We start from the raw sequence: 22,977 nt of genomic DNA, 5'->3' as shown, positions 1-22,977 counted from the left end.
AGCATAAGATGCTTGAAAGAACATCTCCGAAACATCCCTGCATAAATCCTTCATGTCTCCTACAGTTCATTGTCATGAGGAGTTGTATATCATCTTGTAGACCAGAATTACCCCCCTTAGATTGACCAAGAATGTGAATGCGGAAAGTTCACCATGTGTGGTCTGCGCAGCATTTATAGCCTCCGTCGTGTAACTCACCTAGTGTGCTTTTCTTCCCATATTGTTTTTGCCTTCCTAAAAGGCAAGCCCTTACAAGCTGCAGTTAATGATTGGTGTATTGAAACTTCATCATGAATACATGGGCATAGTCTCTCTTTCTTTTAAAGAGATCTAAACTATGGGCACGGGCATGGCTTTTATTCCCTGAGTAGTTTTCCATAGCAAGTGGAGATGTAAGCTGTTTAGACACTTGAAGTGCACGCAGCGTACAACCCAATCCAACTCCTTTTGGGAGGCTGGTATTAACACACATCAAAGATGAAGCACAAAAGGGTTATATCACAGTACCAAATCTCAGTGAAACCCTACGCTCAGCTAAGGACTCAACCCACATTCACACAAAGCCTGTATTATGACACAGAACACCAGTATGGGTTAGGGCCCAACACCTGTGAAATAATAGGCGAAGGTTTTAGCAATTCAGAGGCTTGTCACGAAACTGGATTGAAGGTGCCCAGATTCTGAAAATCTAGGACTCCGCTATTCAATACCACAAGAGACCTGATAATTTGAAAGGTAAAACTTGTCAAATGGCCAGGAGAACATGAGATCTATGTGACGCTGATCTCATAGATAACAACCAGCTGAGAGAGAACCTCATACTTCATGAAATTCCAACAATTTGCTCGACAGCTGTTAAGCCAAAGGTCAAACCCCAGCTCTTTCAGTAAAACCAGGGACGTGTACAGGAGGGGGCTAAGGTTGCTCGGGCAACTGCCCGTTTGCCCTCCTTGACTGAAGTTGCCCCTCCAAAGGAAATATATATTTATTTTAAATAGTATTACGGCTACAGAACTTCATGTAATCGCAGAATGTGTGCGCGGGGGGAGGGGCCGTGGCGGCGGCGGTTAGTGATCGACCCTGACAATTTCAGAGTTTCAAGTGATATAGGCAGAATATGCGTCCAGGGGGAGGGGGCGTGGCGGCGGCAGTTAGTGATCAACCCTGACAATTTCAGAGTTTCAAGTGATATAGGCAGAATATGCGTCCAGGGGCAGGGGGCGTGGCGGCGGCGGTTACAAAAATGAACGTGTTGCCCATTTTTTCCAGGGCAGAGCAATGGCCCTTCAAAATTCCTGTGCATGTCCCTGAGTAAAACGCATCAGAATTATTCTAGATCATCTAGCAGATCAAAGCACTAACACTGTGAAGGGTATGGGATCAATTCACCCACATTCTGCTGATGTGTACACTGGTTGAACTGCAAGTTTTTTTGGATGAAAGCATCTTATAAAATATAAATAAATCTATGGGGACATAATGTGCCTATGAAGATTAACTGATGCAAGGCAAAATATAAATAATATTGGGGCTACACTAAAAACAGGATTGATAGTAATGTTGGATAATGATACACAAAAATAAGATTACTTTTAATTAAATTAAATTCAATTCAATTCAATTTTATTTATATAGTCTTTTATGTGGGGTTTGGTATTTTGGTCGATGTTCAACTGTCAGTTATTCATTTTCATTTTCATAATATAAAAATGAGTAAGAGTGTAAAAATTGATGTAGAATCAATGGAGCCAACATCCCAGCTTTACAAAAGAATTTGACATTTTAATTGTCCTCTACAGAAATACAAGAATACCAGAAATTTGTATTTTTGTATGTATTTTTTTTCAGAAATACAAAATGTAGGATTGTTGTAAATGACTGGGATATTCAAACATTAATAACAAAACACCTATATTTCAATATAAATAAAACACAACCATGTAAATCCTAAAAACTTTTAAATTGGCAGTAAATACAAATTATTCAGACATGATGAAGACAAAATGCAGTTCTTGCTTTTCCCCTCAAACAAGCCCTTATAAACACTATAGTAGAAACAGTGACGTGAAAAGACTTAGGACCATTAAAGAGCTGCTTTGTGATGCTGTTCAATAACAACACAAAAATGATCGATAGGCGAAAGCTTCAGGTTCAGAGAGTTTGTTTCTGCTAAAAAAGCCATGCCCTATGGACATGCTAAGGAGCACTGTAAGACCAGGAGGTAGAACTAAAGGGGGATGTCATCTGGCTCTTTACATATACTTTCACAATATTTTCACTTTCTGAACCTGAACCTTCCCACCTCTGGCTCATCAAACCGGGAGAGACCCCCGTGTCTTTGAGACGACTAACTGCTGCATGGTGGAGATGGAGGGTTGACTCATGTCTCATGCGTGTGTGCCGTCTTTGCTGTCCTTGGTGGTGACATCGTTCAGTTTCACTGACTCCTCGATGGAAGCATTATCATTCGCTTTATCACGCGCCTCCCCTTCCATATGGAAGCCCACCATCAGCTGGTACACCATCACCCCAACGATGGTGCCAAGGAAAGGGGCAAATACCGGCACCAGGAACCAACATCGTCCGGCCCTGTGTTGAAAACAGGTATGGACACACAAGTCAGAAAGAGAGAGTGTGTCACAAAATAAACTTTCACATGCTGAGTCACTCCTAACACCTCTATAATTATGCTGGCATGGTTTTGATGTTACATCCAGGGACATACAGTATGTGCCTCGTCCGACAACCAGCATGACTAATGGCAAATGAGTCATGCACTGACTTACGTGAACACCTCCGGGCCCCAGCCGGCTATGGCAGTGAAGAGGCGCGGTCCCAGGTCACGTGCCGGGTTGACGGCATAGCCGGAGTTAAAACCCATGGAGAGGCCGATGACCAGGACGACGAAGCCCACGGTGAAGGCCTCCAGGCCCTGGGGGATGGGGTTATTGTGAGGGTCCACGATGGCCAGGATGCATACAATCAGAGCTGCTGTGCCAATGGTCTACAAGGAGGCATGCAACAGAGTAATCAGACTTTGAAGGTGATCTTGGTATTGGCCATTACTTATTGTGTGTGACCGATGGTATTTGGTATTACCTGCCTTATATATTCTATATGCATGCTTATATATGGTTGATTTGATTAAATTCATTTTCAAATTTGTATTACATATAGTCCTGTTTTAAGTTGGTGTGAATCTTGAACTTTGCTTTCATTTGAAGCCTGAGTTCCTTTGAAATTTACATCTGGTTTCAGTGGGAGTTTCTTTATTTAGTTTAGGTTTCATTTAATCGTTAAACCATTGCTCTTATCACAAACCCTAGGTGTCTAGGCTGTGCAGGTACGCTCTGCAATAATTCAGCACTCATACTGTGTTCTGTGGTAGTATGTCCTGGCTTGCCTGCATTCAGATTCTGACGAAAAAGGTCATTTGAATGAAACCTCACATAACCCTGTCATTGTTCTATGGAGCTTATTTGTACTTGCAAGAGCTTGAGAAGAATTCAATCAATACATGAAACTCAGTCACTGACCTGGTCAAAGAAACCATTTACAATGGTAAGGTGTTTGCCAGGGTATGTAGCAAATATTCCAGCCGTGGCTTTGTCACCCACAACAAGCAGCTCATCTGGCACCTTTCCAGCATAGTCCCACAGGGCATCTGGGGATAATTAACACATGAAAACAGTAATTAACTTAATAGTATAACAAACAAAAAACCACTTCAAACTGTACTAAATGATTTGATGTGACTGCTTCACTCTTTAAAAAATATTTGGCTTGTCCCTCTTCACATAGACACACCTTAGAAAGGTATACATGATTAAAAAAAAAAGACTTTGATGAGAGGGTTTAGGGAAAATATACGGAGTCTTCTATTGGGACAAGCTGCAGATTCTACAGGTTTTGGGGCAATCAGCTTCATTGCTTAATTCTACAGTGTAGAACTATTAAAATATTTGGCTGACCCCTCCCTTGCCTTACAGACTGTAGTGCTGCTTGTAACTGCCTGTACTCACCAAAGTAGAGACCAAAGATTATAGCGGCACCCAGGAAGGCACCAATGGTCTGGAAGAGGAAGTAGACAGGAAACTTCCTCCATTGCTCTCGACCCAGGAGGCAAAGAGCAAATGTCACAGCTGGGTTGAGATGCCCACCTGAGCAAATAAACATAACATCACTTCAGTGAGACACCAAGAGATAAACCACAAAGAGAAGAATCATGTAATGAAGGTGTTGAGCTCAATAAACCACTTGGATCTACTGTAAGTCTGAGCAGAGCTGTGAGCTCAACAGCACGGCTCAGAATCTCATTTTACGAGACTTTTGCGTACCTGATACCTGGCCACACACCAATATTCCTAGCATGGCGGCGAAGCCAAAGGCGAAGTTGACGGTGAGGAACATGCCGTGTGTGCCACCGCTAAGTACCAGCTGTGCCACGGCGCCGCAGCCAAACATCTGCAGAAAGAGAGGGGGTGAGTGGGGGAAGAGGGGGGAGGGGGTGAAAAAATGAGAGTTAGCTTCAGAACCACAAATTTCTGCTCAGGAACTTGGACCACCAACGTCACAGCAAAACCACAGATCCCACACCCTTTAAGGTTTTTCAGTTCCACACATGCAGCACACATACGAGTCAAGCCTTCCGTCAGGAGCTCCCCAGAAAGAGACCCTCAAAACACATTTAACCTCACATTGCCCTTGCAACTCAATTGAGTGCAATCACAAAACTCAAAATCACTCAGGCAGGTATTCAGAAAAACATAAAAACCAACAGGAAGAGATTTTCTGATTGTCACCCTTGTCACTCTGGTTCCTGTGCTCTGTGCATAGATATTCTGTGTTGCTGTGAGTTGTGCGTGCAATAAAAAACTGACTGCAGTCAGCCTTGTTTGTTATATACCAGTGGAGGAAATAGCAACTATGACTATGCAAGGACAGAATCGTCAGCAAAGAGTCTCGAGGACAGAGTTTGTTCTATGTGTGCATTTCTCTCCAGTTCCAAGTTGTGGACAAATGGACCTATACCTCTCATCGCCATCACCTTGAAGGACAAAGAGGGGCTGTTTAGCGTAACTGTGATAATCTGACACCAGGCAGTGGGAGGAGTGAATGACCCCCCTCAACTTACATGCACTGGAAAAATGAAAACCCTCTTTAATCGATTTAGCTGGAGATGGATTGAAATTTAAATAATCAGTTCTGTTATTGTGCCACATTCTGTGAGTCAGATATCCATTCCAAAACAGTGAGACAAGCAAACATAAGTCAAGTCAACTGAAGGTGTCTATAGTCAGCTGAAATGTGTGACCACGAACACATAGGATTAATACACTTATTTAGTAATGATGGATTTCCGATTGTTTGTACATTATTGGCACTTGGCAGGGATGATATTTTTCGACAAATACTTTGGAACTATTCAGTTCTGGCTTGCATGTTGGATGATAGAGTTTGACCGTTTTATGTTTGTAATTTCTTTTCTTTACTCAGTATTCTATAAATGCACATAGGAAAAAGCTTACTCTCAGAAAGATACTTTCTCCCCCCTCTTTCTTTCTTTCTTTCTTTTATTTCTTTCTTTCTTTCTCCCTCTCTCTCTCTCTCTCTCTCTCTCTCTCTCGGTCAATTGCTCTCACTCACATACATATATGAAGTACATATTCCTTATTACACTCTCAGAATAGGTTCACATCCAACTAATTAAGGGCTTTATCACACGTGTTCAGTGTTAGTCATCGGTACAAGCCAGATGAGTGTACTGGGTGAACATTCATGGAATGCAGAATCAGCATCATCACACCTTTGGACCTGTCACTCCCTCCCTACTCGTGACAGATATTAGATCCTTTTGTCCTAGATGTCCCTATGAGGTCAGAATGCAAGAGTGTAAAATGCTGCTGCCCATTTATACACGATACTCAAATGCTTTGTAGGATTGTAGGAGTTTGTGAATTATTTTTGGTTTTGAATCCCAGACCAATGAAAACACAAGGCTCAGTTTCTACTTGGATAACATGTCCAGAATGTGGTTCAGTGGGTTAGGGTTAGTGGTTTAGGGACCTAAAAAGATCACCAGATTTAGAATTCTGCTGACTTTTGCATTAATGGGAACGATGCTGAAGTTTGCTATATGGTCTGCTCACAGTTGGACACATGACCCAGGTCCTGTGTGAGGGGCATGAGCAAACGGTCTTCCTCTACCCTTTTGTACTCATTTGAACAATTTGACAAAAAAAAACTTCATACTCAGAGTGACTATTTGAAAGACATTTCCTGGTAATCATGCAGGTTGTAAGCTAATATCATCGTGAAACTTGACAATGGATCAGTGTATGTGTAACTTCTGTAACAGACCATGAAAAGCAGAAACTCTGGGCCAAAATAGGATGTAAAAATGTTTGTTTTTTGCCAGGATGTTTGTACAGTAGCAGGAAATATGCCTGTCTGTACAGTAACAGGAAATATGCCTGTCTACATCATGTTTATTTGTCTTAACGACTATGATAAGATTCCATCTCCACCTCATTTCAGCTGAATTGCTTTGGGTGGGATGAGCTCCAGAATCCTGAAAGTTGTCTTTCATTCATCCATCTATTCCCAATGTGCCATTGACATGCTATTCACCCTATTCTGACTTCATACAAAAAGAAGGTATCCTGTACCCGTTTGCATTGGCCAGCATTCATTGCCACATCATACATCGTAATAGATATAAGTGAGTGATTACTAATTAATTGAAAAATAAAATAATTAAAATAAAAATTACTTTTAATGGACCAGACTGCCTTTAACAGGAACTTATCAAAATGTTTTGAAAAACAGCCCCTTTAAATGTCTATTTTACTTGCCATTTTCAGCATCTATGATAATGGCCCTTGAAATGTTTATGATACTGGCACAACACAAGTGACAGAGACTTGCGTCCATTTTCCTGACACTCATCCTATATTGCTATGACTTATCACAGGTCAACAGAGAGAGAGCTCAATCTTACAAAGGCAGATTATGCACATCTGAGTAACAGATACTAAGCATCGAACTGGGGGAAGTAACGGGGGAAGGGGAAGTAATACAGTTTGCACAACTTCAACATATGGTGTACACACATGAGTGCAGGTTTAAAAAGCCTGTCTGTTCACCAGCTGCATGTCACCTGTAGAATTGGTTTGTGCATCCTGAGAACCTGTATGTAATAGAATAAAATGATGCTCTGCTTTTTTGTACAAAACAAAAAAAAAAACAATGAATGAATGATGAATGATTAACTCACTCAAATCCTGAGTTAAATGCATAACAAAACAAAACATAAACCACACTGCTCTATTCTCAGAATTTTCATTTTTAAACCCGGTCGGCCTTTATTGGGAAAGCAAACTTCTGGCCAGGCCCAAAAGTTCTTCCCAGAACATTCCTTCATGCAGCGAAACTGAACCATCTGAATTTAGACCCACCACACTCCAGGAACTCAGACTAGAGTACTCACCACCAGAATGAGGGTGCCGAGACATTCAGCCAGGGCCTGGCGCAGAAGTTTGTTGCGGATATGGAAGGTGCGAGACAGCTTTTCCAGGTAGTACTGATGCCTGCCCATCTTCTCTGCTCTGCCTTGGCTGGTGTATTCCTAAACTGAGAGGGTATGTGGCTATAAGTGTTTTTTGCCGGAGCACAATTTGAGATGCTCTTCCACCCTCCTCTTATAAAGCCTCCATCCAAACAGGTCCAACCCTTTGCTGGGTCCCCGCCTGCTGAAGCAAATAGCCTCCACACACACACACACACACACACACACACACACACACATATACAAACATCTACCGGTCATCAATGGGGACACACCCTCCCTCATCTCTACTTGGCTTCCAGAAGTTCACACCCTCTTTGTATTGTGTTCCTATGACCTGCATGACTGGTTCCTAGTTTCTCCTCCCACCCAGACTTTTTTTTGTCTTTTTTCACACTCTGACACACTATCTAGTTGCGCAATGCAAATTTCTGAAGCGGATGTCCCCAGAAATGCTTAGGCTAATATGTTCCTCATATTGTCTTATGAATTAAGTTAAGAAAGCTTAACAGGTATACAGAAGTTATGTGATTTAGACACGTTGTTTTCTGTTTCATGTTTTGACTAGAGCATCTCCATGATAAATAGGCTGTAGTCTACACCAGTGCTTTAAATCAAAAGACATAGGCTACTGTTTTGTGTGTAGTGAATCTCCTGACTGATATCCTACTGTCTGCAAAGTCACTTTTAGGTTTCTCTGCTGCCTCCAAAACATAAAAAGCTGGATTTGTCAACTGAGGTCATATCAGTGGAATGACTGAACTGAAAAAAACAAACGAGGAAGACTTCAGAGAAATTCTGCTGTGGCTTGGGGGTGTGCCTGATGAATTGGGCATCAACCCGCTGTGCGTCAAACAGATTGCGCAACATGCTTTTGATTTATGTAGAGAGTTAATGACAGGGTGAGATTATCCACTGGGAAATAGCGTCACAGACGATGGAAGCTAAAGCTTTTGGCAGCTGTGTGATCATTTTATGTAAATAACGTGACCAGATGCGACTCCTGGAAACTTCCTTTAATCCACCTGTCCCACACAAGAATGAAAACCCTCAGTGACATTATGAATATATAAAAAAATACATACAAAAATATGATCATTTAAAATATGGGTAAAATGTTGAAAAGGGGCAATACAGAAACAACAATTCCAGATCTATCCTTAATTGCCTGAGCATTTTTGAAGCTTAAAACAAAAGTCTTCACAGCGGTATGATAAGAAATAGCATACTGTTTCTTGGTAGTTCCATTATAAGATATTGGACATGGCAAAACTTAAGACACAAGACATTATTTTTGACCACCAACGGACACATACAATCTGAACTTTCACCTAGCAGGCAACACACATGTATCTCCAGTCTGGTATTTCTTCCACCACCAAACGCGGCAGACAGTAGCCATGTGGAAGCGTTTACGCGCCATGCAGACCATGTCTGCCTTTTGTTTTCCTTTCAAAGCGCAGCATGTTAAAATCAAACATGAATGCCCGCTAAACACAAGCCCTGCAGCACCCTACCAGCGCAGCAGGGGCTCGCATGGCCTCTGCCACTGTTTTGCTGAGGAGCTCGTAACCCTCAGCTGCGGATAGGGTGGAAAAGACTGTGGTGCCCCTGGGCAACAACATATGTGGAGTTGTGGAATGCCTGAAAAACAACTAGGGGTTGTTTACAGAATGTTCTGAATTAGAGTTGTGTTGGTGTTGTGAAAGTGAAGTGTGCAGCAGAAGTTTTCTTTCTAACTGCAACAGACCTACGGATTCAGACCCTCACGAATTGTCGATGTCACTATTTTGATAACAGGCATCAAAATCCTTGATGACCTGATGAAGAACCCTAGACGGTTCTAAAGCGGTTTTCTTTTCCAGAAGTGTGCTTAATGTTTTATTCTGGGAGATGAACCACAACAAAGTGAGTTCATATATATTTATATTAGTATGTTTAATATTTATATAAAAAAAATTGAGATTCAGACCTTAAATGCCTCCTGTGTACTACCGACCATCCTCTCTCATCTTAGCGTGTGCCTATGTGCATGGACTGGATTCATAGGACTGTGTTTCTGTTGGTGAGTTTCCAAATAAATGTAAAAAAAAAAAATAGTGTAAAACCTCAAGCAAGATGAAAATTCAACACACTCCTTCTATTGAAGCCAATGTTATCAAACAGTCTTTAATCTTATGTGGCAGGTATTTAAAAAAGTGTGCCAGTCCACTACAGACTGCTTGTGGCCCCAATAAACAATGAATAACAAATATTCAAGCTGTAGTTTGGACAAAGAACACAAAATGTTGCTCTTATCCAGTCTGCTGTATCAGTCCAGACTCTGTTAAATCTGCTCTTGGCCATTTTGTGAGGAAGTTTTGTTTATTCACCTCAGCTGCTAAGGTGTGGGCTTCTTCTTGGTAATACATTTCTAAAATATAGGAATGCAATAATTATTTCCATGTTTGAACTCTAAAGGGTGAAAGAGAACCCCTATTTAAAATTAAATTCCCAAATATATTTCATTTCTTAGTTAAAATTAGATTGCATGAAAAATCGTAGTTATGGTGTCAATACAAAACTACAAAAGCCGTCTGCTTACATACACTCCAGACTAATATTTTGTTCAAATTGATATGTTTCAACAAACAGTCATTGATCTGCACTTCTTATTTTTTAACTTGACAGCCCATGTCCAACAGTGAGGATAAGACATAAATAAAACTGCACGTCAATTTATTCTCATGGTGTGCATTGAGAAATCAACATGCTGATTCACAGTAGTTTGCATTTAAAATAGAACTAAGAATTAAACTAGAAGTATGAATCAGTGCGGTGGCGGTGCATGACAAGACAGGTCTCTAGAATAAGCTTTTCTAAATCAGATTTACAACCAGAAAAAAATAATCACACCAGAAGTACCAGGAATCTCTGTATGGGCAGGCAGTCTTTTTGATAACATCTGGATCACAATAGTATGTCGTTCAACATTGGGGTGTGGAAACCGCATCTGGTGTCTCAATTCTTGGGAAAGGCAAGTTTCCCTGAACTTCCTCTATTCCTTGGAAAAGTTTGTCAGAAAACCCCCTAATGATATGGAAGGTATAATCTGTCCTGCTTAATTGACTTGAGAGCTTGTGTTCAAGTCTAAACACTGAATTGAAAACAATCCTGCTTGCTGACGAGTCCTGGCAAATTTGCTTCTGGGTTCACAAAGGCCAAAAGACATTCCGATTCAAAAGACATTACCAAGAAAACTTTTTTCATAATAATTTCCTTTCTTATTAAGCTTCCATATAACCTTTAAACTGCATTAAATAACTGCTCAACACAAGACAATGCCATTGAGAGCGCTTAAAGGTGATTTACGGTTATTACCTTAAACTCCACATCATTTCTTTTTTTTTTTTTTTGCTGAATTTCAGCAGGTTGCTTCCATTTGTTAGGAGCTATGATTGCAGGCGCAACTTTTGACTAAACAGTACGAGCCTGGGATTGCACACTGCAATTTCGCAGAGGTGTAACAACTGCATTGTTAATAACAATTCTTGAAATTTCAGAACGAGCCTTAAGAAAATCACCACCAGAGATACCATCAAACTAACATACGCTATACAATGGGGTCTTCATGTCAAAATGTTCATGAAAAAAAAGTAGTACGAGATGTCATGGGTGTGTTGATGCAGTAAATCACATAACGAATCCATGCCAAAGCCATCAAAATGTGCCTCACAATGATTTCCCTGAGGGCTCTGGCTTTAGCATGATGGTCTAATTACTACAATGTGAACATGTGTATACACTACATCAAGAAAAATTCAGATTCGTTCTGATTGGTTTGTTTTTATGTCAAATCCAATAATTACAAAAAAAAGCCATTATACAGTTTCACAATAACAATTTCGATCCCGTCTCTTTATGTTGAGAGGGTCGACCATATCTTCAGACCACCCATTTCTCCGTCCTTGGCACGACCTTGTGGACGAGCCCCTCCCCAAGGACACTGAAGTCGAGCAGGATGGCCTCCACGTTTGGCACGGTGGAGGGTTTGTCTTCTGTCACCTCCACACGTCGGGCACCCATCATCCCCGTCTGAGAGGAGAGAGGGGGGGGGGGTTTCACATTTCTTTGGATTTGCCCTTCATATTGATTCCAAAGACAAAGCTTGTATTGTGTGTGGGGAACTATGTGAAAAGTTCAGGAAACATTATGAAAACATAGCTGTGTTGTACGTCATCTTATAAGTAAATAAAAAGAACACCACTGTCAAGTTGGAAGAAATTTGAGGTAATTGGAAGAGCACCCTACAGCAACTATTTTAAAGCAAGTCGTCTTCAACCTCATGCAGCTAGAGCAACATGCATGTGTGCATGCGTGTTGAACCAGACCACAACACATCTACCCATTAATCTCCTCAGACACCCATTACACCAACCTTAAATGGATGTGGGGTGAAGGCCTTTGGTTTCCATACCACCGCAATAACTGTACCGCCATAGGGGTCACAGAAGAACAGGGCGACGTCTCCAAAAGCTTCCTGGAAAAGCCAACAGAATTGATCTTAGCCTCGAACACAAATACAACACAAACAAATTCAGAGAAGGCATCTTCTGTCTTTCAGTGAGACCCAACGTCCCATTTCCAAGAACAAAAGGATGCAGGGAACGCTGCACACTGGGATACGTTTCTCCAACTGCGTCATCCTGACGACAAGACACATACACACACACACACACGAGTGGGAGGCTGGCTGGCTGACTCACTCGGAGCTCTATAAGGTACAGGCTGACGGGGTCAAAGTCGACCACGGGCAGCGCCCCTCCGGTCACGGAGCCCTCGTAGATGCCGCGGGGAGGGGGGTGGTTCGGGGGATCCACCGCACTCTCCACCAGGGGCACCTGCTTGGGCCTCAGGTAGATCAAGACGTCGTACGCGTCCAAGGGCGGTCGGAAGGCCACCTAATGACAGACAGACAGAGAGAAAGAGGCAGAGAGAGAGAGAGAGAGAGATGAATGAAAATCATATACAACCAACATGGCACATGATCCACTATTCCAGTCTCCTAGGGGTCATTCATTAAGTGAATAGAGCTCACATACAGAATGACAGATGCCATTAGTGATTTAGCTGGAGTGTCAGACGCTCCATCAATCTATCCAGGACAGGAGGTATGTGAATATGGATGAACTCCAGATCAGAGTATGGATGTTTCTTCTCTGGTGTGTGCATGAACATGTATGTGAGAGCCAGGGCCCACTGATGACCTGTGTGTGTGTGTGTGTGTGTGTGTGTGTGTGTGTGTGTGTGTGTGTGTGTATGTGTGTGTGTACACACTCACCCGCACATCTTGTGTCAGTGTGGCGTCTGTGAGCTGTGCCTCAACAACATGGAGGCTCTCCGCTGCCACAGTGATGATGCGCTGCAGCATCTGAACACAGAGGGGGGAGAGATTTGATGACCTAAACCACACATAAACCAGCCTGAGGCGCTGTTCAGACGCCACTTACAGTCATTTGCCAAACAAAAGCAACAGAGCTATTAAATACACGCCTCTAGAAGGAACTAGCAGAACACAAGATGGAGATAAACAATCCCATGTTTATGCTATGGCCTCACTGGCGAGAGGAAGGAGTTAGCTTGGTACATAGCATGGGATGAGTTCACATTCATTTACATTTTAGATTATAAATACTATATATACTTTTAGGGAGGATTCTTGGTTTGTCTCCATGTCGGCTGATTAGCAGTTCTGTGGTCAAGATGTGTCTTTGGGGAGTAACCCAAGCTATCTGTGAGTTCTGAGAGTCTGATGAAGGACTGGAACCCCACTGGAAGTGGAGCCCCGCAGGGGAAGCATCGGGAACAAAGGGATACCTGTACTGAGGGAGCATCTTTGGTCCACATGGACTGCTTCCTGTCGGTCGGCGTGGCGATGAACATGGTAGGCAGGGATTCTCTGGAAGCTACAAAGTCATTCTTGATCTCTGTGTAGTCTGCCACTGCGGAGGAAAACAGGACAAGTCGGAACGCATAAATGACCACCAATGCAGAAGGCATTCAGATCTAAACTGGCAATCTGAAGAGTCACAGTGGTGATGAAACAGATGCCTTCAGGTGCGAGTTTATAAACAATGAGAGCCCTTGGGTGCGAGGTAGTGGCTGAATGAGCATATTGCCTGTGGTTTCTTAGGGAGATTATGAGTGCAGGAGAGGAGTGGGAGTGTGTCTGGGGAGAGCTGAAGGGTACCTGTGAGCTGGCTGTTGAGGTTCACCACCAGCGGGCTGTTCCTCCAATCGAAGGAGGAGAGCAGGTGAAGGAACCTGAGGAACCCAACCTGAGGAGAACTGAGAGACAGAGAGAGGGAAGAAAGGAGACAGAGAAAGAAAGACAGAAAGGAAAGGAAAAGGCAGCAAGAGAGTGTGAAAGAGAGAGGTGGATAGAAAACCACAGAGAGAAGAAGAGGAGGAGGAGGACGTGTGAAAGAGAGAGGAATAAAAACAAAGACACCAGTGAGTAGGTGGATGAGTAACGCACCATGCTCGCGGAAATGCAGTGAAAAAAGTCTGGTTGATACAAGCCCCTGGAACATTGCTGTGTCTGACATGGATAAGAAGCTACCCCAAAGCCAGACTTGTTGATAAATGGCCAGGCCAAATACAAAACAAACTCGACCTCAAAAAGCTGTGCGCTCGACATGGATGCACATCATCTTTTGTGGGATGGAGTTAACTTTTCTTAGCATAACGTAAACACATGTTCAGTCTTCCTTTCCTTTAATTCCTTTCCTGCCTTTTGTAAATGTGCCTTCACATGCAGCAGGGTTACCACAAATGCGTATGCCACAGACGCTACTTATAATCTGCATGCCACAGGCCTCAAGCTGATTATGGGGGCTATGGCAATGATGTGCCCTGACAGCGGACACTGCAACCTCTAGCCCTTGCTGAAAGGAGGAAGGGCATAGTGTGGACTGACAGACAGGAAAGAGGGAGGGAGGGAGAGAGAGAGGGGGGGGGGAAAGGGTCACTGAGGTGACGGCCATCTCACCTGGGAGGGGTATGAGGTGCGGGGTGCAGGAAGAGGTAGGCCACGAGCAGGTCGGCTGCGTCCTCACAGACGTCTGCGCTGAACAGCTGCGCTCCCAGCCACCGCTTCGCCAGCCGACACACCGCCCCGAAACACGGGTGCTGCTGCTGGAGGCTGGGGGAGGGGGTTAAAAACTCCATTAATGTGTGTGCTAAATTAGAACTAGTATTTGTAGTAATGCGTGTTTGTGTGTATCTGTGTAGGCTCTCATATGAGCTAGACAGAGGTTTGTGCTGGACATATGTGAGGCAGACCCATATATTGCACAGTGGAGTAGTTGTTCTGGTGAAAAAGAGCTGGTGTGATTGAGTGTCTGTATGCGTACGTGGTTCACGTGGAGTCACTGAGTCACATAACGTGCTTCTACCGAGGTGGTGTGCAAGTGTCTGCTTGCTGGAGTAATGCAGGATGACAAGGAGGTCCAAGAATGTGAATTTGTGTGTATCAGTTATACATATGCAGTATGCTACTGAATAGGTGTGTGTGTGTGCGTGTGTGTGTGTGTGTGTACCCACGCATTGTGATAGTGAGTAGGGTGAGCGAGTTTGTGTGAGTGTGTGGTGGTCTTACCCAGCATGCTGCTGGTGAGTAGGGGTGAATATGTGTGTGTGTGTGTTAGGGCTGGGCGGTATGACGGTATATACCGTGCAACGGTAGAAATGTGTCTACCGGGAGAGATTTGGCCATACCGTTTCAACCGCGGTATACTCTTATTTTGAAATCCAATCGATTTATTTTTAGATAATGACCTCCGAACTATACTTCATCCCTCTTATTATACAGTAACTCGCCAAAACAATAGACATTCCTCCAAAAATACCTCTTTAACGATTTTGAAGCCGTTTTGTGATTTCTGCTGAGAAATAAAATAGAACTCTAAAGTTTCAGGTGTTGCGTAGCAACCCATTACTTCCCGTTACGTTAAATGACCAGACTACTTGCGGAATGATATGAAAGATGGTCAGCCGTCATTACATTTTCGCAGCAGTGAAAATAAAGAAATTAGACCTGCGAACGTTGGGGTGGCCCATTCAAATCAACGGAACTTTTTTGAACATTCTGAAGAGCCGTATAATACGATACCCAGTACAATTTTTAAGCACATAACCTGCAAGGACTGTCATGCCTACTTGTTGAGTAATCCTCGACTGTTGGGCAAGATTCAATATACTGAAAAATATGGACTGAAAAGTGTCTAGTGTAGGCATTTATTTTTCAGTATTTCAAAGTGAATGAGCTGTGAGAGCACAAGAACAGTGAGCGTCTAGCAGCGATTATCATAGACATACATGTATGTATGTCAACGGCGATTACGGCCAAACCAACGAGATTCTAAGTAATATGGAGACAAAACTTTTTTTGGTACTCCACGTAGATCATAAACCCTTGAATATAAAAACGACTCAGTGAAATCGGTTGAGAAATATAAACGCTATCTATAGTGCTTTTTATCCAGAAAAACTGCAGCTCCATCATTTACTTGCGTCTGTTTACAGACCAATCATCACCTCGTCATCACGTTAGCACGTCGCAGCAACGGGCTGAGGCGGTCAATGGAGCGTCTATGTGTCTATGTGTAATGGCCAACTTCTTAATTTTTTTATTTTAATATGTGGCCATATAAAGAAAATATCTCATCATTATTGCGTTAACATATGGACACACATTGAAAAGAAAGTTTTAACTCTTGAGTTATCTTCTGAAAGTACATTAAAGAACCACTGAAACATAAGCACTGGACTAAATGCCACAGAAAGATTTTTCCTTTTTCTTTTTTTTTTTACATACACTTTGCTTTTATTTTACTATTTAAAGATTCAATGGATACTGGCCACTATTGCTTAGGCCAATAGCCTATTGAGGCAGTATTGTTTCTGCACCTTAGTGTTTTTAAGGGTCAATAAATAAATGTCTGTGGACACATTTCGCCACCGCTGAAGTGTCCTCTTTTTCAAAAACCCAAATCTGGTCACCCTACGTATAATAAACCGTGATATATACCGTAACCGTGATATAAAATTACAAATACCGTGATAGAAGATTTTGGTCATATCGCCCACCCCTAGTGTGTGTGTGTGTTCATACCCATGCAGCATGATGGTGAGTAGGGGTGAGTGTGTGTGTTCATACGCATGCAGTGTGATGGTGAGAGGGGTGTGTATATGTGTGTGTGTGGTCTTACCCCTGCAACGTGCTGGTGAGTAGGGGGTTGTGAGTGTGTGTGTGGTCTTACCCATGCAGCGTGCTGGTGAGTAGGGGTGAGTGTGTGTATATGTGTGTGTGTGGTCTTACCCATGCAGTGTGCTGGTGAGTAGGGGTGAGTGTGTGTCTTTGTGTGTGCGTGTGGTCTTACCCATGCAGCGTGCTGGTGAGTAGGGGCCTGTGCTGGGTCTCCAGCTCCAGGGCCTGGGCCTCGGGGTTGTCCCTCATGAGCAGCATCCCGTCTGGGGACACCACCTCCCTCAGGATCTGCGGCTCACGCTGGTACGCCACCTGGATCCGGAATGCCAGCCCGTCCTGTGAAAACACACACAATTAACCACACACCAGTATGTTGGCTAGAATACACACTAATCTTTGACACGAGCTTCTCTCTCTCGCACACACACACACACACACACACACACACACACACACACACACACGAGATAAGCTACCTTCCAGACGTCCAGGTGTGTGGCCGTGGGGTTGCAGGGGTACTTGTGTGTGTTCCTCAGCAGCTCTGCCAGGCGGATGTGGAACGCTGCCTTGATGTGGCGGATGGCCAGACGGTCGTGTGGCCACTTGCCACTGCCCTCCATGTGACAGATCACTGCGCGCGTGCACACACACACACACACACACACGAACACACACAGCAATGAAACACTGAGACACACTGTATATGCCTGTTTTGACTAGCACACAAACATAGCAAATCCGCTAGATCAGAATGCCACTAGCCCACTGTGGCCCTGGGGCGAGTGACTGCTCTGCGGTGTGCGGCTACCTTTGATAGGGGTGATGTAGACAGGGCAGGGCTTCCCCTCCTGAGGCACGAGAGCGCGGCTGTTCTTCTCCCGGGCAAAGCGCTTGTAGTCCAGCCGCACGGGGACGGGGGGAACGACCTGAGCGACGGAGGGAGAAAGGGAGAGAGAAAGAGGGAGTGAATCGTCCGAGAGAGGAAGCGTCATTCGGGTCTGAAAGCATTTTGTTATTTATGGTTTTCCTCTGGTTTTGGTTTTCGGTCTGGTGCTCAACAATCCGTGTGTGTGTGTGTGTGTGTGTGTGTGTGTGTGTGTGTGTGTGTGTGTGTGTGTGTGAGAGTGTGTGTGAGTGAGTGTGAGTGTGTGCGCGCTTTGTGGTGAAAATGCATACTAGGAGTCTAGGAGAATCTATGCACATTAGAATGGTATGAAAATTTCACATTGCAATTATAGTGACCAAAATGATCAGGGTTTGGGGGAGTGGGGGGAGTAATGGTGCTATTGATAAAATGTGCTGAAAATCAGAGTGGTGGTCACACTAATCCCCCTCCACAGAAGCAGCTTTCGTGCCGCACGCTCCATGCATGAGACAACCATCTGGGTCACTCCATGGGAAGTCAACAGACGCCAGAGGTCTTGATTTCCATGCAACATGGCTTCAGCTTTGGCACCATGCTCCACTGGAGGAATGGCAGTTTCAGTTGTACTGAAGACTGTGACAAATTGGAGTATCAAAAATGTTTTAATTATTTTTAAACGAATCAAAGGAGCCAATGGACATGGAGCATGGTGGCAAAGATGAAGCCATGTCATACGAAAACAAGAACTGTACAACTGTGACAAAGACAAAAGTACTGAACTAAACCAAGAGCAACTACTGATATCAGCTTGCAAATAGGGCTAAGCAAGTATGAACAGGTACACCAGAATAGCAGGGCCTCACGACTATGTGCTTCTAAAACATAGCTACTGAACCATTACAATTTATGCGTAAGTTTATTAGATTACTGGTATAATCTGTACACAGTGCATTCAGCAAGTATTCAGACCCCATTGCTTTTTCACATTTTGTTATGCCTGGAGAAGGCTAAAAGATCATTTCTACTGCACTGAAGGTTCCCAAAAGCACAGAGGCCTCCATATTTTCTTCAATTGAAAAACCAGGACCCTTCCTAAAAGCTGGACGCCCAGCCAAACTGAATAATCGAGGGAGAAGGGCCTTGGTAAGGGAGGTGACCAAGAACCCAAATCATGTTGGCAGAGTTCCAATGCATGAAATCATTTTTTAAATACAATTTTCAGCAAGGCATAACTTGGCAAATATGCAACTGTGGGACAATTCAAAGTTAAAAGACATCTAATAGTGTAGAGAAACCCCTGAATCCCTCATTTTTCGCAACACTTGTTTTTTGCAGTATAATTAGGGCTACAACCCCTTTTCAAAGCCTCAAAAACACAGAAACTAAAGAAGATACAAGCACAATATTTTGCACACCTGTTGTTGGGTACGATGACATTATTTACATAAAGTATGAATCAAATACAAGGTGGTCAGTCGGGGAAAACTAAAACCGGTTGATGAAACGGAATTACCCATTTTTAATCAATATCTCGATTATAAATCCGGCACATTCATAGGAGTCAAACAGCCTTCCTTGTTAGCGGTGTAGATTTCTTCCTATGACGGTAAGGAAGATCTCTGCCGTCCATCATAGCTTTACTGAAGCAGACTAGAGGATCAGGCCCACACTGAACACGGTCTCAGCATGGCTGGATACTTTGTGGGGAGACTGTCAGCTAACTGGGGTTGGTTCTGGACAGGAGGCCATTTACCACAAAGCCTTGGCTTTTTCAAACACAGTAATCTGATACAGCTAATTATAGAGACAAGAAGTTATAGAGCAATTAGAAATTGAGACAGCATAATTACCACAGGATATTGTACTATATTTAACAGTCGCGCTGTGTGAGCGTGTGTGTTTGCTTGCTTGTGTATGAGACTGACCTGTATGCATCTGAGGGCAGGATGAGCCTCTTATACTATGGTGATGGAGAGTGTGCTTCTGTCTGTGTGTTGCTGTCTGTGTGTTTCTGTCTGTCTGTCTGTGTGTACAAGAGGGCATGGAGAGCCTTTTACATTTAGGTGATTCTGTGTCTGTGTCTGTGTGTGCAAAAGAGACAGTATGTGTAGGCTGTGGCATGCTTATAAGCTATGAATGCTTATAGGCACACACATATCTGGGTGTGTGTGTGTGTGTGTGTGACTGACCTGTGTGTATCGGAGGGCAGGGTGGGCTCCCTGGACTGAAGTGATGGACAGGGGCAGATTCTCCAGCTGCCACAGCTTACGGCTCAGGTCATCATAACTCTGAACAACCTTCAGGCTCTCCTCCTCTCCTGTGCCACAGTTCTGTAGGACGAACACACACACACGCGCACGCACACGCACACACACACACACACACACACACAATGAAATCACATACCTGAATAAATTATACATGTTAAACAGTGCATGCATTCAAAGAGCCTTTGTTCTTATAAAGACCAGTGGACCCATCATGTAATATCTGGCATCATGATCAAACTACTAATGCAGCACTGACTCCTTCTGGACAAAAGTGGCATAGCTGTTGAGAAACTTTACAATGCATTTATTTTTATTTCCCTAGAATGTTGTGCCCTAGAGTTAGTCAAAAATAAAATAAAAAAAATATTTAAGAAAAACTAAACTGATAAAGTCCTTCTTGAATTAGAGACCAGGAGAAATGTATATACCATTCATCGGCTAAGACTAAGACTAAATATTACAGGTGCAAGACCTACCTCTTGTCGCACTATAATGACATCATCAAGCAGCCCTCCAACGTAACGGATACAGGAGGAGGGTATATCAGCATGACTGGGAGAAGAAAGAAAATAACCAACACTTAAACTTGTTTCTAATGGAGGTCAATGTTGAGGTTCTTCCCATCTAAACATGTAGTTTGTTAATGTTGAGTGCTGACATTTCATCACTGTTCTCCCCCCCCCCCGCCCTTTACAAACAATCCAAGTGTCTTATCCTAACCAAAATGTAATTTCAGCCTTTCTGTCCTAAGCGTTCAACTCTTCCCATGTCATTGTACCCAGAGACACTGCTAAAGAGAGACGGAGGCAGGTGGAGCTCACAGCTGCAGCAGGTGGCTGATGATCTGCTGAGGCACCAGCCTCTTCAGGCAGGCGGTGGAGGCCTCCCACAGCACCGCCTCGGTGATGGAGCCGTCCTGGAAGCGCCGCAGCTCAGAGCGATCACCCCACAGCTGACGAAACTCTTCAGCCTGGGGAGAGAGAGACACACACACACACACACACACACACACACATACATTCATGTGGAGGATAAGACACCATACTGAGGGAAAGCATTCACATATGACTGGCTTGAAGAAATCACACAGGCATGGTGAAACTGAATCCTGCTAAACCTAGTAGAGCAGAGACACAACAATGTAAAAGTGAAGAGTTCAATCTTCATACAGCACACTGCCTAATCAAACTCCTAATTACTGTAATCTGCCTCATCTAAAACAAAATAATTGAATAAACCACACATAAATAAAGGGGGGGATGGGGGTCACTGATGTGCAGTGATGCTAACCTGTGGACTGTCTGCAGGAGGTCCCTTCTCCAGCACAGAGGCCAGGTGGTCTGATTTGAGCAGCAGGCCAAAGGACAGGGGCGGCTGGTCTTTGTGTTTTGGGGGCTCACTGGTAACTGGCCACTGCAGAGCAGAAACATCACATCATCCACAAAATCACAAACAGCCTACTAACACGGGCATGTCAAGAGTGAAAACTGTACAACTGTTAGCTCATCTATAATTAGTTAGTATTAACTTTGAGTATCAGCATTTTTATGTGTTTATAATCATCATCATGGGAGCTTAATACAGGATCTGTTGCACACGAGTAATCAATAATACTATTCTGCATCAACCTATATACCATGACGGTACCAAGAAGCCTCACCTCGAGATCAGGAGCCAGTGAGTGGGCAAGCAGGTGGACCCGTTCTCCTAGTCCTCGTTGCAGGAGGGACAGCAGAAGAGGCAGCGCAGTGCGGACGTAGTTCCCACTGTGGTCCATGAGCTCGCTGAAGAGATTGAGCTTCTTGCACGCAGACTGCATTTTCGCCAGCCCAGACAGCCTGACAGACAGAGAGTGAGAGGAGGTGAATTGTATGGAAGAGATTAGGAATGGGACACACCAGTTATGGAGAATAAGGGTGAGATGAGATATCAATATATAGGCAATTCAGGGACATAGGGACATAGTTCAACACAGCTGACATGGTGCAAGGATGATTGATCTTTGTACATACAGGCAATACATTATATGTGGTTTGAGAAATTCCATTTGGAGTTACAAAATTCATGTTACAAATGTAGCCCCCACTGCTCCATTGCCAATCTACCTAATTAGAGGAGAATTGGTTTTCCAGCACCAGACACTGACATTACTCGGCGTAACCAGGCCAGAGTGATCTCTCTGCTACTCACTGGAAGACGTGGTCGTAGGTTCTGATGAGAGGTTTGGCAGTCATTAGCAAGGCCTGGAAACTGTCCATGGTCGGGTCGTCCCAGAACCGCACCGACAGCGAAGCTTCGTGCTGGATCTGTGGGAGTGTGCGATTGCGTTAATATCCAACTCTCCCACGATCATTATTAACGTCTTGAACAGTCCACGCGGCCCGCCATCGGCTTACAGAGGGTTAGTGTCGATGCAACGTCTCACCTGTTTGTAGGTATGGGCTGTGATATCAGCACACAAGTTCAGGTGTCCAGAGGGGTCAACAAACACCACTGGGAATGCACTGTGGAAGTCTGAGAGACTGGGCTGATGGAGGGGGGAGGGGACATAAAGAAGAAGGTGGGTGATTGGTGGATGGCTTACAAATGAAAAATGAGAAGACAACACAGGCCTGACATGATTGGACCTCAGATAAACAACTCACAGCTGTTGAGTCGGGGCTTCTGGCCAGGGTGATCCCATTCTCTGTCAGGTCTGTTGAAGCTGAGAGGAGTACAAATCAAGAGGTTCACATGCAAAGACACCACACAACAGTGAAACATGGAGATTTCATTTAATTGTAAGAGGGTCTCTAGAGCTAGATTTTAAGTTTTTAGTCTCTAAGGGGAGTTAACAACAACAACAACAAAAAAGAGAGTTCAAAGGAGTGTAGAAACTAAGTCCTCACCTAGGAAGTGCAGGGTATTCCTGAGCAGCTGATATGCAGACATGTGGTTGCTGACTTTATGAGACGTAAGAAGGTAGGACACCAACATCGACGCAAGAAACCCACCAAAACACCCAGAGCCCTGAATGGAAAGGTGA

General features: G+C 43.8%; 2 protein-coding genes across 2 annotated transcripts in view; both read right to left on the bottom strand.

Annotated features, from left to right (window-relative positions):
- Positions 1 to 1,960: 1,960 nt before the first annotated feature.
- aqp3a (aquaporin 3a) lies at positions 1,961 to 8,271 on the bottom strand. The gene is made up of 6 exons (XM_012815871.3): positions 7,490 to 8,271; positions 4,338 to 4,464; positions 4,023 to 4,160; positions 3,537 to 3,664; positions 2,787 to 3,004; positions 1,961 to 2,589 (listed from the first exon to the last, which is right to left on the bottom strand). Exons 1-6 carry the CDS (start codon positions 7,595 to 7,597, stop codon positions 2,388 to 2,390), a joined length of 921 nt encoding a protein of 306 aa, XP_012671325.2. The 5' UTR covers positions 7,598 to 8,271; the 3' UTR covers positions 1,961 to 2,387.
- Positions 8,272 to 11,376: 3,105 nt separating this feature from the next.
- Positions 11,377 to 22,977, bottom strand: part of nol6 (nucleolar protein 6 (RNA-associated)) — an 18,291-nt gene continuing 6,690 nt past the window's right edge. Inside the window, exons 8-26 of the mRNA XM_012815956.3 lie at positions 22,841 to 22,961; positions 22,598 to 22,656; positions 22,378 to 22,479; positions 22,143 to 22,258; positions 21,613 to 21,790; positions 21,243 to 21,365; positions 20,774 to 20,922; positions 20,429 to 20,504; positions 19,872 to 20,012; positions 17,626 to 17,743; positions 17,294 to 17,448; positions 16,990 to 17,153; positions 14,598 to 14,750; positions 13,797 to 13,894; positions 13,424 to 13,548; positions 12,888 to 12,977; positions 12,313 to 12,507; positions 11,985 to 12,086; positions 11,377 to 11,641 (exon numbers count right to left, since the gene is read on the bottom strand). Of these exons, the coding sequence (XP_012671410.2) occupies positions 11,492 to 11,641; positions 11,985 to 12,086; positions 12,313 to 12,507; positions 12,888 to 12,977; positions 13,424 to 13,548; positions 13,797 to 13,894; positions 14,598 to 14,750; positions 16,990 to 17,153; positions 17,294 to 17,448; positions 17,626 to 17,743; positions 19,872 to 20,012; positions 20,429 to 20,504; positions 20,774 to 20,922; positions 21,243 to 21,365; positions 21,613 to 21,790; positions 22,143 to 22,258; positions 22,378 to 22,479; positions 22,598 to 22,656; positions 22,841 to 22,961 (2,415 nt within the window). The 3' untranslated portion in view covers positions 11,377 to 11,491. The remainder of the gene's footprint in view (positions 11,642 to 11,984; positions 12,087 to 12,312; positions 12,508 to 12,887; positions 12,978 to 13,423; positions 13,549 to 13,796; positions 13,895 to 14,597; positions 14,751 to 16,989; positions 17,154 to 17,293; positions 17,449 to 17,625; positions 17,744 to 19,871; positions 20,013 to 20,428; positions 20,505 to 20,773; positions 20,923 to 21,242; positions 21,366 to 21,612; positions 21,791 to 22,142; positions 22,259 to 22,377; positions 22,480 to 22,597; positions 22,657 to 22,840; positions 22,962 to 22,977) is intronic.

This window comes from Clupea harengus, chromosome 7 (genome assembly GCF_900700415.2).
Source record: "Clupea harengus chromosome 7, Ch_v2.0.2, whole genome shotgun sequence".
NCBI lineage: Eukaryota > Metazoa > Chordata > Actinopteri > Clupeiformes > Clupeidae > Clupea > Clupea harengus.
Note: the sequence above shows the minus strand (reverse complement) of the source record. Positions and strands in the feature narration are given on the sequence as shown.